We start from the raw sequence: 18,240 nt of genomic DNA on the forward strand, positions 1-18,240 counted from the left end.
TTAGGAAGCTATGATGCTCAGAGTCAGAATGCAAATCTATTCCAAAGACTTGAAAGGAAAAGTAAATAATTGTACACAGTTCTGTCAGGCTGAAGGAACACGATTTTTCCAGAGTTACCTTCTTGCCACCTCCACACTGTGATAGTATGTTCTGGATCAACTCCCACTGAAACCAGAAGTTTGCCAGTTGCACTGAAGTTAACATAGTTGACCCCTTTGGTATGGAAGCACCGTAGCATTGAAATAGTTTGCTTACTCATAGCATCCCATATATGAATTGTGGGAGTTGTACCTACGTGTAAAAAGATGTATTAAAAGAGAATTAATTCAGCATCTGGAAAGCTTCAATGCAAAACAGACATTTTTCAAGAACATTTAACCTGAACAGACACTTATAAATTGCGGGTTTTAGTTTTGTTTTAAGATTAACACTATGCAAAATAAAAATCATAATAACTTGCAAAACACAGGGGGAAGTCATTGTACTCCATGAAGACAAATTCTAAAAGAACAACATAACATTTATGAAGAGCCTCATGCAAAAAAAATTGTCTGTAGATGTTTCATTTGTATCCGCGATTCACACAGATACAACGAGGTAACATGAAACTTTTACATAACTCTGCTGACTAAAATTCACAAACGAATTAGCCTTACCTGGAAATTCTGTCATATCACCTGCATTGTGAGAGCAATGGCAAATGAGGAAGCACCAAGGGAAAACAATAGGTGAAATAAGTCATGTTTCTAATGCTGAAGTGCCAGCATCAGCACCAGAAGGAAAAAAAAATTAAAAATTTGAAAATGGATATGGATTAAATCAACAAAACAAATAAGCAGGAATATTGTTGAACTTCTTTGGGTATATTGTTCTTTATACACAAATATCGCAACAATATTTAATACTTTCGAGTTTTAAAAATGGTATTTAAAAGAAAAGCTAAAGACATGCAGTTTTTTAAAATTATTAAATTTTAAAGAAAAATGAAGCTGTAGCTATACAGAATATCAACCAAAATCAGAAACACTGATTTCATGGGCTCTTATTGACAGACTAGAAAAAGGACCTTTAACAGTCACCTTTTCTGTGTCGTAGAAATCAGTATTTTGAACTGGAGCTCTGACAGTACGTACAGATTTTTGTGTTTACTCAACATTGAAATTGAAATGACTGCACTCAGTACAGGTATAAAAGACGGTTTGTCAAGGTCTTCATCTACTACCATTTTTCTGCCCCCTGTTATTTATTACAGAATCTATGGACTTGAGTCTCCTTCCAGAACGTTATAATTTAGAATGACACCATTCTTTTTCATGAAGTTAATTAATCCAGTATTAAACTGGTTTAAGTGAAAGGCAACAGATCCTTCTCAAGGCTTGAGACAAATGACCCTGCATTTCCCATACAATGTTTACTCCTGCAAGAGGTACTAGGGAATCTAACAGGACTCACCATGAAAATAATAAGCACATAAATATACACGGTTTCACAATTGGCCCCTTACATGTTTTCTAACTTCTGTTGAGATTTTACTATATTTCTTTCCTTTTCTGTATAGCTTTTGTACTTTTGCATAGGAAATTTTCATTATTGTATTTTCACTGCTAAGCATTTTACTGCTAATCTGTGCCTCAGATACAGGAAGGAAAGAGGGAATGCTTTAAGTCTTCTGATTACAGACTAATGAGATGATTTAGTGCACTTTATCAAAGCCTGCTTTCTGAAATATGATTATACTACAATTAACTCTGGAATCCAATGACTCACAATCAGAGATGAAATTGAAATTGTAAGAAAATCCTGAAACTTGATTACCTCTCTTTAAAATCAAAGAAAAATTTTGAGGACAGTAACACCGATGCCAGTGTTAAAATTCCTGGTAAAATTCCTACACAGAAAAGCCCAAAAATAAATCAGTGCCCCTGATGATTTTTGAGTAAAACTTTGTTATATGGAGAGTTACCTACCGATCTGGCTGGTAGCCACAATATTTTTATACTTTGGATGCTGATTCACAGTTAGGCAGAGAATGTCATCAGTATGCTCCAGGTAGAAACTCTGACTACCTAATGAAATTCAAACATGTTTTTATTCACCACAGTATTGAAGAAAGAACCACCACTGAAGCAAAGAATATTCAAGCAGCGGGTTGTTACACTCCTGCTGTACTCCCCAGGGGATGGATGGGGGTAGGGCAATAGCTATGTCAACAGTCGCTCCACTCTCATTCCCAGGCACCATCACCAAATGCAATACAAACATAACACACACACACACACACACATCTATAAAAGCAGTATTTGGTAAACTAGCTGTGTGCAGGGAACCAGGAATCAGCCTAAGAACCATCCTGTAGCCGTATGGAACTGCAAGAAAAAGCAACACTGACAAATGCAGGGCAGATTTCCCATCGAACCAAAGCGGTCAGTGGGAAGTGAAGTGGAGAACAAAGCCCCGTGGAGCTTATGCTCTGCGATATCCTCCCAGGGGAAAGGGCCTGACAAGGACAGATGGGACCGTGGTGCTTCCCAGCTCCACGGGTCAGAGGCCGCTCTAGGACTGGAGCCACCAGATGTGACAGCTCTTCTGCCTCCGCCCCTTCTGAGTGCACCGCTGGGACTGTTCGGTTCGCTGCGGCACCAAGAGGATATAAAATCCCAAATCCCTTTAATTCCTATCTTTGTTCCTGGAGATATATGAAGAATAAGGAGATGTTGGTGCTACACTGAGGGGCCAGATAAATTTTTGGGTTTTCCTCCTCTTCATTATCCGAAAGGCAGAGAATATTTCTACCCTTTCCAAAGAGCAACTAGCTCACGCTGTATTGCATCAAAATGCACCCTTCCCTGGAGCATGACTCTGCTAAAACACCTCAAAATGAAACAAGGGATGTTACTGCTCCTAACATTTTTTGGGGTACTAGTCATTCCATAACCTGGGCTCCCTCCTTGCAGAAAGCCATTCCTGCACCTTCAGCAGGGATTTTAATCAGGCACAACTGCAGAACTAGAACTGGATTTTATTACACTTCCCAGCAGAACCTCATAGCTGCTGAAAGGAACAGGATGGCTCTGCAGGATGACCCGAACAGGAGAAATTGTCAGTCAATCTGACATAATAGCCATCTACATTTTTTTGCATTATTTATCAGGACACAAAATGTGAGAAAGTTACAAGAATTTTAAAATGTTCAGACTTTCAATCAGAAATATTTTACTTGTACAACATTTTTTATCACAGAGTATCGTTTCGAGTTGAATTACCAGTGGAAAGATTTTGAACTATGCCTGCTGCAGCTGTGTGAAAAATAATATCAGCACCATCATTTAGGTAATGAAGGTTGTTGCGACAGTCAAATCCTCTGTATCCAAAAACATGGTCTAAAGCCAGCTCCTGGTCAAGGAAAACAAAAAGAAAGAATAAGTGTGAAATGAAGTTGGTCAACTAATGCACTGCATTTCTATTATCATTCTATAATAATTCAGCCAGCTGTAAATGTTTCGTTTCTGTATATTTCCATTCAAAATATATACGACTTACAAAACAGGTCCAATTTTATTAATCTTCCATCACAGTTTAATATCTATGTGGGCTATCAGATATTTGCAGATATCTTTACTTCTACTTTAAGAGTCTTCAAAAATCAGTCTCAAACTACCAAATCTTAAAAGATCAAATTCTGACCTTAAAGCCCTTATAAGAAGCAAAGGCAGGCTATAAGTAACTCTATAATTAAAACATTAATCAGAGGTGTAATTTCAGTTTACAATAATCTACTGCCAAGGAAATTTCCTTCAGAAAAACAGTGATGGTTAATAAACTGTTGTTGAAGTTGTTTTTATAGCCCAGAAGACAGACGTAATGAATCTGTCCCAAACATAATTACAGCTTACTTTGATCAATTTGAATTACATTGTCAGACCAAGCAATTGTTGGAAATTGTCCACACAGATAACAGAATAGTCTTTCTTCAGCATATCATGTGGAAACTCAGCAAAGTTTTTTGGGGGGCCCTACAGTTTGGGAAAAAAGTTATGTTCCAAAGTAAAGGAGCAAATTTCACCATTCAAAATCCCGCACATAATTTTTCATGTGTGAAAGTGCAGTTTCTGACTCTATCTCCCTCAGGGTTAGGTAGCAATTATGGGTTCTGCTGTGGACACACATACACTTTAGCCCTATCCACCCTTCAAATTAAGAGATAAATTTGGGGTTTGGAGAGATCTGGTATTATAGGTAAGCTTTAACATCCTGAATCTGAGGTTCTTTCTGACAGAGGTTGCTACCACATCTTCTGGTGTTTGCCACCAGCGCTAGAAGCACTTTCTAGAAATTTCTCTCTCATCTCTTCTCCCTATACAAGAATTTAGCTGACCTCTAAATAGGGATGAATGTCACCCAGCACATATTACTTCTAAAGCAAATGAAAAAGTATTAAGCCTGACCTCAACCAGTTTCTTCTTTTTGTTGATATTGTTCTTTTGCAGTTTTTCAGGTTGAGGAGCAGCTCTGCTAACTGGTGGCCTGAAATAAACATTTAAAAGAGAAGACAATCAATATGTTTGAAAGTAAAATAAAACCTTCAAAACCACAGCATATGTTTTGTACGTGAACAGGAAACGGTCAATTGCAACTACAGGAGCTTAATGCCTAGCTTTTCTTAGAGTTGTACAATAAACTGACTAAAATCATATGCATTTTGATGGAAAGAGCAGAAATAACATTGATGTCGATTTTGTGGATGAGTGGTGGAACACACCACTGTACAACAATTTTATTTTTTAAAAATTGTAACGATTTAAATCCATGGGAAAATCCTTGAATACTAAATGACAGTAAACTGTTGCTTTCAGAAATGATCTAAGAGATTTTCTACAGCTGGCAGCTGACCTCTCCCCAACCTTGCTGCTTCTGAGAAACTCCATCACAAAACCTTGACAAGACTTTATTAAAATCTACTCAAAATCGTATTAGAGATGAAATGATTACATTTAAAAATGTGCAAGTCATTCATCCATGTGAATTTAATAGATACTAAGGCCAGCAAAGCATTTTTATATACAGTTGCTAAAAGTAGCTAAAAAGACAAATGTAGAACACAGACTGAAACAAAGTCTGATTCGTGCAAATGGTCTTTAGAGAGAGATAAGCTTTACTGCTACTATTTGACTTGATCCTTCCAAGAAAAAAAGCAGCAGCACAAACCTAAGAGGAGCAGAGTCATGAACGCCTGCTGCACAGGCTCCACTTTAGATGACCATTGTGTTAATTTAAGCATAAAGATTCTCCCTTTCTGCTAACAGAAATTCATGAGGGCTAATTCCAACCCTGTCAACAGCAGAACAGAGCTGTAAAAATTGCACTGGATTAGTAGAGAAATTAGCCCCTAGAAATCTGGCCTAGATTCTATACCATGTCTGATCACCTTTTATTTAGAAAATAGCTCTTGCTGGAAGGATGGGGTAGAAGTGCTGATGGCAAAAGAATAAAAACAGAAATGACGGTTAAATGCTTGCTCCAAAACATCACTAGATGGCTGCTGTTAATACAAAACACACTCCACTGCATGCCTTTAAACTCCAAACGCAGATTCTAGAGACAGGGTTAAACAACCGTGGGGTTCTGTAAGTAAAGAACCAAAACGCCCGGCCTCTATTTTTTTTTTTAATAAACACTCAAATTTGGAAAGCATTTCATAGTTTAAGATTTAAAAAAGGTGCTAACTTGATATACAATATATACGCTGTGAAAACTAGATTGTTCTTGTCCTTATACTGTAACTAGCATTAATTTTCACTTTGCAAAAAATAATTGCAGAAGAATGAAATCCCTTTTGCTTAGAGGGAGCTGCTTGTTCTGAAATTGCATTTTTTATGGAAGGTATTAAAGGCGACAATTGACAAAATGCACAGCTAGAACACTTATTGCTACACAGCTACAATACTTATTGCAGGAGTAAGTGGCATGAAAAATCTAAGCTCTAAAAAAGACAGAACAAAGCTGGAGGTAAACAAACGAGCCCGCTTCTCAAGCAAACAAGCAAACTCACTAAGTACTAGCAAAGTACATTAGCAGGTGACCTTGTGACATTAAAGGAGTGAAAGAGTTACCTTGATCCCCTTGTAAGCAGCAAACAAAGCCAAGTAAGAAACTTAATACAGTTTAGGTGTACTTCTGACCACTTTACTCATGCACAAGCATTTTTAGAGTTGATCAGTCATTCCTTTGTGGCACAAAACATGCTATTCAAGCATGCCAGCAAGAACTAAAACAGAAATTAAAGAGTGCACCAGTCTACAAATTCAGAAACATCATACCCTGGCATCCCTGGGTATACTCTGAACTAAAGATCCTACAGGTTGGAGGAAAAAAAAGGAAGCTACATCCATGCTTCTTGCACATTTTATACTGAAGGAGAAGGTGATTCCACGTATTTGCTTATTTTCAGGTGCCTGACAGGGATGGAAACTGGTAGAAACTTAACAGTCTCATAAGCACTGTTGAGAATTTCACACAATGGATGCTTGTTTTCTATCCTCGTTCAGCCTGCAATTTAGCCTTGTAATTGTTCACTGGTAGGCCAACTTACTTACAGGGACAGCTTGTACTTTTTTGTTCACAGGGAAACAAGTACCTTTATTTTCTCTGAAAGTGGTCAATCAAGTCACGTTACATAACCATCAGTGGTAATTGGACCAAACAGCAGTGCAGTCACCAGTAGAGAAAGGGTGGAGGAAATTATTACCAAACTCAATTCTCTTACAAAATAAAATCATTATGTGATACTAGAACAGCAAAAAACATTTCAGCCCAGATTTACTAAGGCCTTTGAATCAGCACTTATAAAAATAGTATTTATCTTCTTGTATGCTTCCTGCTCTTTTTTCTGTTTTAGTGTAATTTAAAAATGGATCGTTTTTACATTTCGTTACCTAGGAATATCAGTTAAAGCTTATGACAAGAGCAAGCCAAAATTTTTCATGAAAACGAGATAACACTACCATTATGACATGATTGATAATCACTAGGATTGTAAGCATGAGATTTAATTTGGAAACATACACATACACACAGATACTTTTATATATATCTAGCCACAGTACACACAAACACAAATGTTGTGTGCATTCATATATACATATAGATGTATATATACACACATGTATGCATTCATTGCCTTATTATTATCTTAATAAATCAAATCTAAAGCAGCATCAAATTTTTAACATTTTAAGAAGTCATTTCATTTTTAACAAGTCTGTGACTACACCTAATTTATTTTGATACATAAGATGGCAGTGTCAAGACAAGAAATTTGCACTATAGCACATCACATATATTTACCCCTTTTGACCTATGCAATCTGCATTGTACATTCACAGCAATCTGTGCTTTTTCTGTGCTCTGTGTTGTTAGTACTTACTTGACAATTCCCTGCCTCCAAAGGAAAGCAAGTTAAAACATAATACAAGCATTAACGGTTTCTTTCCAGTAATTTAAAATAAATGTGCTTATATTACGTTATGGGATCAATGAGTTCCAGGAAAGATAAGACACAGTCAGACATTAGAGGGCTTTCAGTTCTTTAGATACTGTGAATACAGCAAATAAAATTTCTGTTACTAATGATTATCTTGATTGCTTACACAAGTATGCACAGTTATAAATCAGATTTAAAATGACAAAAATCTCACCCACTGTCTTCATACAGAAATGTAAAAAGGAGCAAGTGACAATTCATTCATTCTCACCTAAGCAAGAAGGCTATCTAAAATGACCGAGACCGATGAGTAGGAAGAGGAGCCTAAATCATGGGTGGGGTGAACAGGCAGCACTAGGACAGAGAATAACGGACGGATATAGCGAGAGCTGGGCTGGGGGGGGTTTGGAAGAGTGGGACACCTTGAGGGAGAAAAGAAATGTCACCTCAGAGAACAGGGACAAAGTAAGGGGAAGAAAAAGATCCATTTAGATGGAAAATAAAGGAAAGAAAAAGCCGATCAAAAATTGTTATGATAAATTCCATGGGACAGGGATAACCAACTCATGTTTTTAGAGCACATGGCATAATTGCTGTTTGAGGAGAGATACTGTCTGCATCAGCAACAAATTGGGGAGAACACAAATATTCTGTTCTGAGGCAATGGGAACAGAATTGGATCTTCAGAAACAACATTGCATGAACGCAACAAACAACGAGGTTTGGAGCAGGGACAGATGGACAGAAAAGTCCTGACACAGAGAAGGTGATGGGCTGGGCCCAGCAGAAATGGGTAGAGAAGCTGAAGAGAGTCCAAAAGGGAGACTAACGTGTGCGTTTCGATGGCTGCTAAATGGAGAGGGAACATATTTGGATGCTACACAAAAGTGAAAATGAGCAGGACTGCTCCCAAGACAAGAAAACAAGGTTCAGATAGAGGTAAGACGATCCACTACTGGTAGGTTTGTTTAGACAAGAGAATGGTAAAATCAAAAATTTTTTTTAAAAATGTACTGTTCATTTCAGAAAAAATGCAAAAGCAGCTTTTAAAAGTACGTTTCCACTGGTTGGGAGGAAGGGGACTCCCAAGTGCCCTAAATATGCTGCAAAACTCCTAGAGCTTTAAGAAGTGATTAAAAGTTTTTGTGAATTATAGACCCTTGCATTTTCCCATCCCAACATACAAAGGAGTTTTACATACAGCTTTTTCCTGCCGTTACTTTCCCTTTACTTGTAGATAACATAAGACAACAAAAAAATAGTATTCAATATGAAAATATCCTACTCTCTAGTACAGTAGATCAAAGTAAAGCTGAAACTAGAAATAAACATCAATTGCATGGTTACAATATTTATAATTTCACATGTATGCTGATGCACTCTTTAAAAAAAGAAAAGAAGAAAGGTATTGCAGAACATATGATGGTGATAGCCATTTTGATATTTTGTAAGGGAGGCTAGTCATTGCATTCACATGTCATTCTATTTCAGTCTCCAAATGTGAAACAAGCAGAAAAACAGATTAACAACAATGGTAATCACTTGTGTTTTAATTCTGAATGCCTTTATTTTTTAAGAAGTTAATTGTTCCAAATGTCTTGTAGAGCTGTTAATCTAAACAACTATTGTAAATAGGCTGGCCCTATTGCATAGATGTCTGCCATACATAATACACTGCACAGACAGTGCTGGCTGGAAGGTCCCTCAGCCCCCTTTGCCAAAACAGGCATGAAGGAACACATTGTAACATGCTTTAGGATAAGCCTGAACTTCCGTCTTTGAGCTAAAAAGTTTTGACTACCTCAGGTCATGAGACTTCAAGAGAACTCTCCATATATCACATCAAGGCAACAGTATCAACCCAACTTTAGCATATTCTGTAAGGTCTCCCTCTTTCCTTAGGCTTCTCTCAGGGTTTGTGGTCATGTTTGAGAGGAGTCCTTTTCATTTGTTTTGTTATCCCTTATATAAACTCTGACATGTTTTGAAGCTGTGCTCATTGTGTAAGTAAAAGTATTCAACCAATAGCCTATGGAAAACTTTTGGGCTAGAAGTAAAACATAATAGGCAGATCCTTCCCCTGCATAACAACACATATCAGGAAACAATGCTTTTTTGATCTGTCCTGGACTACAACCTACACAACAACCCTCAAAAAAAGCTGAATATTTTGCATCGACCTCAGTGCAGAGAGTGCTCAAGTTCAGAGAAATATCGGTAACATGCTCTGCATTGCAACAATATTGGCATCCCCTCAACTCCACACCAACTAAGTGTCACACAAATGAAAAGACCTTTGGGCCAGCTTTTTGCTGACCTGTGGGAGAAGCGAGATTGACTCGCGAGTCAGTAGGTTGGCAGGGACTGTAAAAATATCAGTCACAATGTGTTCACGCCTTGAGGACAAATGTGATGAAACCAGCATGCTGCCAAATACATTTAGGGTGCATTAACTTGACATAATGCTGTTGAGAAAGTAAAGGGGAATATTCCAAAGGTTGCTACTCAAACAGTAGGTTTCTGCTGAAATAAGCCCAAAAAGTTATTTTCTCCACCCCAGAGATCTGTTTTTCCAGATCCATTTTGTATAGTTCCCACCTACACATAAATACAACACAGATTCACATTCAAAGCTTTTACACTGCACCCACAGAAGTGTGCATGTAAAAGTGCATGAACAAATTTTGTAACCATATGTCTAATAATTCAGTTTACGGAACAAAGGCTTGTACTTGGCACTTGTGGGGGGCTATTTTGAAAGCTCATTTAATTCAGCTCATGTTGTTTTAAAGAAATAAATAATCAAGGTAACATTTGAAAAGAGAAAATCCAACCTCTTAACATTCCATAACTTTTCATCTTTATCAGGGCATATGATTACAAACAATGCAGAATAACACAGTTGAGAACAGGCTCTGAGACAGGTAACTTACGGGGAGCGAGACAAGCCAGTACGTTAAGAAAACAGAAAACTAGACAAACATGCGAATGCTGCTTTTTGTTTTCTACACATTCAACCTGCTTTAAAGTGTTTTCCATCACCAGGTGTATTACAAGAGATTTCAGTTTATGTAGAGTCATGCAAATCAAACTAAATGAAAGCTGCAAACATAGGACATACGTTAGCAGTTAGTAGAATGCAAAATGCAAATATATCTTTGCCTTTTGTATTAGTAAAAAAAAAATACAATCTTCACACAAGCTTGTTTTACTTCTTATCGTATAAATTCTTTGGCAGTTAAAACGGTCCCAGTTCAAAGGTTAGCCCTTTTCTGAAACGAAGCACAACTCCTACATAACACACGGTATAGCTTACAATTGTCCTGGATTGTCTGGGACAGTCCCACCAGTGACCAACTGGTCCCGTGGTGTGGGAGCACTGCTCTTGGAGCTCCCACACCGTGAGACTGCTCCTGCAGCACCTCTCATTGGCACCCCACTTCTGTACCATACAGGCAGAGCAAAGAAGAGGATGCCAATCAGAGGAGCGAAAGAGGAAGAGAAAAATAAGGGTAGGTGGGGAGGATGGGAGGACAGACATGGAAAGGGAGAAGAAGAAAAACAAGAAGGTTGGGGAGAGGAGAGAGAAACAACAATCAATTAATCATCTTAACTGAATGCACCAACTAATACAACCGCAAGACATTTAAAAACTGTTCCGCAGCCTCATCTCTCCTGTTATTTTTCCATCCTAAAGCTGTAACTGCTGGCAGAGACAGTAAATCTTGGGTTCCCCACAAAAATACTAGACCATGATTTATTTCAAATCCTGCAAGTAAAATCTATCACGTAACTCCTACGTTCCTCCAAGATATTTGCAGAATCATTATTTTCGTTATGTAAATGAATGAGACAGGAAAAGTACATTTGATAAAGGGCTTTAATTTTCTTTTCTAAGGAAAAAACCTTAATATTATCCCCAAGTTTGTCATCTACAAGTTTTTTGCCCTTTATAATAATTAAATTTCTCTGCCCAGTTTGCTTCAGGGCCCAGTACCCTGGAGATCTGGAGAAGACCAGTGTAATACAGACTTTCTTTTCATCTTGCTGGATTGTGCTAAGCACAGAGCACATGCTACATAGTAACAGAGGATGAAGAGCAGCTGCTCAAAGTCACAGTTACTTATGACAAGTATTACATCAAATCTCTCTTCCTACTCTCAGGATTGGGGAGAGAAGGGATACAAATTTCTGACCCCTCTCTTTTGATGAAAAGACAGCAGAGTAAGCCTTTGTATTAATTTGGGGGGAGTCATTCGTGAATTGTTCGTTCCTCTCCAAGGGTGGTATTTGCTGCAAAGCTTTCCCCTCATAACCTGGCACTGCCTGCATCAGCTCTCAACCATATATTTGCAATATTTTCAGGAGACCCATCACCATTCCTGAGATCAAACTCCTCCCAAATTGTACAATGATTTGTTATTTCTAGAGAAATAATGTACTTGAAGTTTTTCAGATTCACCATTCTTACTAGTACAGAAGCACAGAGTCCTGCAACCTTATTCTAGCAAACACAAAGGTTAGAAAAATGGAAATGTAACTATAATAAAAAGGAAAATAAAACAGCCATCTTCTTGAACCAAAACTGACTCCTACGTGTCACAGAGTACCTTTGAAGTGCGCTTATATTATATACGCAGGGAAATAACTTTTAAGCAACAATTCACCTTCTGAATATTACTATTTAAAGAAAGAAACATAGTGATCTTAAAATCATTGCCCCCAAGAAAGAGCTCAAAGTAACAGCCCCAGCTATTTTGCTTCCTTGCTTGAGCTGGAAGCTTGTTTTTCTCTATATTCTTTCTTTTCTTAATTTAAACTCACTTTGCTTCATTCTGGGTTTCTACCCACTATACCTACAAATAGCTCACAGTTTTTCCTTTCTCAGGCACACAATGAAAGTACAGCAAGGGGGACACTTCTTAGATCCTTACTGCATTTTGCAGTGGACCAGCAGCTTTTCAGGTCTCGTGATTAACTCGCTGCCTCTGTCTTAAACGGCCTTCCAGCTTGTAACGCAATTTTCAAAATACGGACAGTATGTTAGCAATCTCAGTGTATTCATAGTGTGCAAATCCCATCAAATGCACAATCCTTGGGGCCTTCATACAGAAATACAGCACAATTACAAAGAGGAAGGATTTGGGATTTAGAATATTTTCTCCAGACAATCGTCCCCCTCAAAAGTCCACCAGGTTTTCCCAGGTACTTGCCTGAAAGAGAATGGAATATATCCTCTTGGTTCCCTTCTTCATAGCTGAAGGGAGAGGCTAGTCCAGCCGTGCCTTTTGCAGAAAATGTAAAGCTTTGTGAACTGGCTTCGATATTACTTGTTGCCATCTCATGCAACCCTGTGCACAGAGATGTCAAGAGTCCATGGCCTGCTGATTTAGACCTTAGGTTTTCCTGAACGCTGACAGCTGAGTGCTTGTAGACTTTTAATTTCATCTGGCTTGACTGACTGTCACTTTGGACCCTTGTGGGTACAAAGAAAAGTCAGTCCAGTGCTTCCAGGAAGCTTTTAAAATATGGTCAGACAAACCCTTCACTAGCTACTGGATTATTTTGTATTGTCAGAAAAGACAAAATCTGGCACAGCTACGAAGCTTACCTCATAATTCATATGTTTTATGAGAGAAGTCAGCTTCACTGCAAAGCACTCATAATTGGGAGTGTCAAGATTCTGCATAAATTGTACGCATATTGATACAACTGTGGCCAAAAATGGAAGTTTTTGACAATTGTAGCAGCCAACACATTAATGTCATCCTACTGCATCCAAAATCCAGTACCTTTCACAGTTTAAGGCCCTATCCCAGCACAACACCCTCAGAAACTGCAGTTTTGCCTACATTTCATCATAAAATTTCTGCTTCTAATTGTTTGGCTATAAATTCTGGTAATTTATATTGATCTGACGAAGAAAGGGAAGTGAATATATCTTTGCCTGTGCAGCTATATATTAAAAGTATAGGATCTGTTGACAAATTTATCAGAACACCAAATTCCAAATACCAAAGATGTGATTATATTGAAGTAGCTGTAATTGAAAGAGAATATATACTAAAATGTGTAGAATAGCTGTGACTTTTTAGCAGGAAAAATGGAAAGGACAGTTACTAGGGTTTATTTTTAAGCTATTTTAAAATGGAGTACCAAACTGTGGATTACACAGAGACAGTAAGAAGAAAAAAAGATATGGAAAATATTAAAACCTTCTTTTTTGCTCTCTTCAGTGTAGAACTGGTTATGGGACAGAGTATTCCTTCAGACAGGGTACAGAATGCTGTTTTCATGTACAGTCATTATGAAAAGACTATTATGGAAATCAGAGGGAACCTCACTGCAGAGGAGGTGTCTACCCATTTAATTAGGCCCACCAGCTATAAACAGAGTGGGTAGCGTGGGAACACCAGAGGAGCTACCAGTTTCAGTATTGCTTTGTGGGGTTAGATAGCACAAAGCACATTTCACCTGCCTTATGGATTATCAGCTTTAGCGTGACAAACAGGAAGCCTGCTTCATTTGTACCTGCTTTGCAGGTGCTGTAGGCTTTGTTAAAAAGGTTGAAAAAGGAAAACTGCCTCTTCATTCAGGGGGTGCCTTCCTCCACAGCAACACAGCGGGTTCAGCTGAATCAGTTTTCACAGTGCAGGACAGAGAATGTGGACAGATTGAAGTGTACATGGCAGACTGAGATACTCCTCTGAGAATCAGGGTACTTGCTTCAGTCAGACAGCAGACAAGATCAAGTTTCAGAGAAGGAAAACTCCCTAGGGAGCCAAAGGGACTGTGCTGGTTTTCACTTTTGGACTCAACACAGTGCTGAAAAGCTGCAGAAGAGCCTGATGCTTATGCTGATATTGTTGGTAATTCACTAGTACAAAACACTTGTAAGCCCAGCTTAATCGGTCAATTAAGCTCACTCTAAAGTTGCTTTTGCATCACCAAAGCAGAATAAAGCAGCTGGAAGGTACAAGGGGTTTTAGTGTAAAACATCTGGCCGTTGGCACTTGTTATTTCACATGTAATATCAATTTAGCAGTATTCTCACAAAACAAGTTTTTTTCCTTTTTAACTCAATCTCAAAACATTAATGTTTACTAGATGATATACTATGCCTTTTTATTAAAAAATGGGGGGGGACAAAGACTTTGTATGAGTAAATGAAAGAATGGAAAGAGATATCCTAAAAGAAGAGAAAAAGAAATGGTTATGGTCCAGCATTTTAATGGGGAAAAAAAAAAAAAATCACTAATCTTCCTGCTACATGTTTTTCTTAAAATGTTGTGGTGAAAAAATAACAGGGGTGTAACATTTTTCTTCTCATCTTTCACACCCAACCTTTCTTCTCATATTCAAATACCAAGTGCAAAATTACTGTTACTTTCTGCCCATGATGTTCAGCATGGCATTCTTTGAGAACTTTAAAAGCAAACTAATTTGTCCAAAAATCTCAAAAGTTGCCACTAATTTTCAGTAGTCAAGTAAAAGAGTTTTAGACCTTAATCTGTTCAATGTAATTGTGTTACATGTTTGTTCAAACAACTGCTTAAATGATCTCCACTTGCAGCTGTGAGTCTGCAGTTTTTCTGTAAATTCAGCCATACTTCTCTCAGCTGACAGCAGGAAATTAGGTGGTACACAGAGCTAGAGGCTGCCTGTAAAAATATTCTATTTGCCAAGCATCACCAAGATGCTCTGTGACAGAAGCAGGAACAGCAGGAAGGCAGCTCTCCACAGGCTCCAGAGTGCTTTTTTCTGTCCATCCCTGCTTCTTTCTACACCCAGCATTTTCATCCTTTGCAATACCTGCAGCTGGGATCCTACAGTGCACCAGCGCTTACTTCTGCACCCCCTGTATTCCCTGAGGACTACGGATCCCGTTCTCTAACTAGGGCAGGATCCCCGAGGGGAGAACAACATGCCATCATGCTACTGGTATCGTTACTGGTCACGTGGTCTAGGTAAACCGCAGGGAAACAACTAAGCTTAAATTCTTTTTGTGGGTTAACCCACAACAGTCCTTTTTGTCAGTGCCCAACATCGGGCAAAAGCAAGAAAACTCACGATAAAAGAATGACCACTTATAAAAAGAAATTCTGTTGAAAGAGGCTGCATGGATTCACAATTGAGTCATCAACTGGATTCACAGGTGTAGATTTACTGTTCCAGATTACAGAGAGGAATGTACTTTACTGGTTATAGATACTCCTGTTCCAGAAGTCCTGTCCTAGTCAGTTTTTACTCACCCACTCCCCTAGGTCTGTGTTTCACTGGACCTCACCCTCTATGCTTAGCTCTTACCTCTTTTCACTACTGTTCTCCCTCCAGTTTATCTTTTTCAGAATAATTCAGCCTAAGGCCAATGTGTGCCATGGGAAATTTTAGCTTCAGCAGTAACAACCTGATGCAGCCTTACCTACAACATATTTACAAGCTCACCCTACCACAAATGCCCTCCTGCAGACATATGTACAGCTACACGTACTAATTAGGAAAGAATGTAACTGCTTATGCCAACAGCAGAAGAGAACACAACACTCACAGGTGTTTTACTTACGTACACATATTTTTCTCCATCACATTAACATGTTGTACCCTGTGAACACCATTTGAAATGTTATCCTGTGGATTTTACAATTCCTGTCTTATTTCTAAGGACTAATTTTAGTTGAATGATAATAGATTCAAAAGAACGCAATGTACATTTGGAAACAAATGCCTTTGTGTGACATACCTCTCTTCTACTGAAACTTCCTTCAGCTGTTGATGTGGTTTTGTCCCTTCCATTTCTCGGATGCTTACTGCATAGATCTTAGTAGTATAGTCAATTGCTTTTTCTCTTGCAACATCACTATCATAACCTTAGAAAAATAAAACATAAAATAAAACAAACTACCCTTGTTTTATAGTGGAAGAGTAGAAAACAAGAAGATCTGCACCAATAAAAAGAAGGAAACAAATCCTACCAAGCTCTCCCTCCCTACACTGAACTTCAGCACATGAAAGTTTCTTGCCCACTTTAAGTTAAACGCCTGTGTGAGTCTCTGCAGAATGAAGGCTAAATTAAAGATGTGTTTTATACAATACTTTTTACCTCCATCTTCTTCTGCATCTGTGTCTGATTCTTCACTATCAACCAGCTTACTCTCCTGAATGCCCAAAAATTCTCTGGTCCAGATCATCAAAGCTGTATCAGCACCACCTACAGTCAGCAGCACAGAATCATTGTGTAACCACCGAACATTGGTTACCTGTGCGCTGTGACCCACATACTTCTTGAATTTTGCATGTTGGCCCTGTAGCACAAAGAATTTGCATATTAGCAGTCTGACATATTGTGAACAGTGTCTTCCTTAATTCCTTTTCTTGTGCAGTTTCTAATCACAGAAATAAATACACTTATTACCTTCACTGGATATGAAAAAAGCTTCACAAAACCAAAATCATCTCCTGTAGCTAATAGCGTTCCATCTTTTGTAAGACTAGCTGCATTTACAACGGTGACATCACTGTGCATGGGCCAAATTCCTTCACAAGTAGGACCAAGAACACATGTCCAGGTGTCCCACTCAATCTTCTCTATCTGCAAGCAGAATTTCCCCAAAAGAAGGCATCTTAATACATACCAAATACACGCTAGTTTCATGTGTATGTTTTTCTACATTTGATAATAATTTTTTTGTGTTTTTAGAAACTGTTCAGTGGTTCCAGCTTGTTAATGCAAACTGCATTTCTTCATCAAAACACTTAAAACTTTAAACATTCCCACTTTCCCAAGTAGAGCATGTTTGGGATATAGATCTCAAATATTTTCTGAGGTGCTAAATATTGGCAATTTTGTAGAAGAATTGTGTCACAAATAATCAACATCATAAAAAGCCAGGTCATTCTATTTAAAGATGGTTGCACACTGTATGCACACTGATTACACAGAAAACAGGAAAGGGGATTATGGGAAATGACTGCTATTAAACAAACAACAATAAATTGAGATACACAAACAGAAACTTGCAAGTTCTACCATTTACAAATGCTAGGAAAGACACCATGCAGAATTATTAAATAATTCTAATTCTAACCACTGTAAATACAATATTTTAAAAGGAAAAAAACATACCATTTGAAGACAAAATATGATAATTTTCAACAGTCCAGAAAAATAACTTTCACAGTAAAAAAATCCAGTAAGCATAATTCGTACCTCAGCAATTCTTATTATATGCCTTTTTCCCCTTGGTGCTTCAAAAAATAGTTGTTCTTTGGCACCAGAATTGACTTGCAATAACTTTCCTGGATATGAAATAAGAGTTTATTATGAATCTTATTAATTATTATGAATATTATGAACTTTCTTTTGATTGAGTGAAGAGATTTCTGAGGGTAAGATAAGAACTTATCCTCCAGAGAGTTATTCACAGCAAAAGTAAAACAGATGCTTAGAATCGCTCTCATAAGAATCCTATACTCCTGATTCACTGCAGCAGTAACATTTTAAATATCATCCAACATCCTTAAGTTACTGTCTTGCAGCAAATCACTTTCTTCTGATAGGAAATATTTCTCTTGTGCTTTCATCATCATGATAATAGAAATAATAATAAAAAAAATGCGTATGCATTTCGTAATGATTTTGCAAAACAGCTTTGCCAAAAATTAAAAACATTGTAAGTTTCTATCTATCCTGCATTGCCTAACCGGCATATAGTCCAGCTGCATACCAAGCTGTCTTTGAAAATGAAGTTTACCATACCCA

The 18,240-nt window shown here is 37.9% G+C and overlaps 1 protein-coding gene across 13 annotated transcripts in view; it reads right to left on the minus strand.

The window, feature by feature from the left end:
- EML6 (EMAP like 6) overlaps positions 1–18,240 on the minus strand; it is a 121,557-nt gene that overhangs the window by 14,368 nt on the left and 88,949 nt on the right. For 4 of the 13 annotated variants that reach the window (XM_042789660.1, XM_042789657.1, XM_042789661.1 and 1 more), the window contains 11 exons: positions 17,689–17,777; positions 16,894–17,070; positions 16,582–16,783; positions 16,222–16,348; positions 7,425–7,439; positions 6,112–6,120; positions 4,447–4,525; positions 3,265–3,394; positions 1,969–2,067; positions 658–678; positions 119–292 (listed from right to left, as the gene is read on the minus strand). In XM_042789660.1, the coding sequence (XP_042645594.1) occupies positions 119–292; positions 658–678; positions 1,969–2,067; positions 3,265–3,394; positions 4,447–4,525; positions 6,112–6,120; positions 7,425–7,439; positions 16,222–16,348; positions 16,582–16,783; positions 16,894–17,070; positions 17,689–17,777 (1,122 nt within the window). Of the gene's footprint in view, positions 1–118; positions 293–657; positions 679–1,968; positions 2,068–3,264; positions 3,395–4,446; positions 4,526–6,111; positions 6,267–7,187; positions 10,924–16,185; positions 16,349–16,581; positions 16,784–16,893; positions 17,071–17,688; positions 17,778–18,240 lie in introns of those variants that run through there. The other 9 variants (XM_042789658.1, XM_042789659.1, XR_006165036.1 and 6 more) reach the window with 9 other exon arrangements.

This window comes from Tyto alba, unplaced genomic scaffold (genome assembly GCF_018691265.1).
Source record: "Tyto alba isolate M040663 unplaced genomic scaffold, T.alba_DEE_v4.0 Super-Scaffold_16, whole genome shotgun sequence".
Taxonomy (NCBI): domain Eukaryota; kingdom Metazoa; phylum Chordata; class Aves; order Strigiformes; family Tytonidae; genus Tyto; species Tyto alba.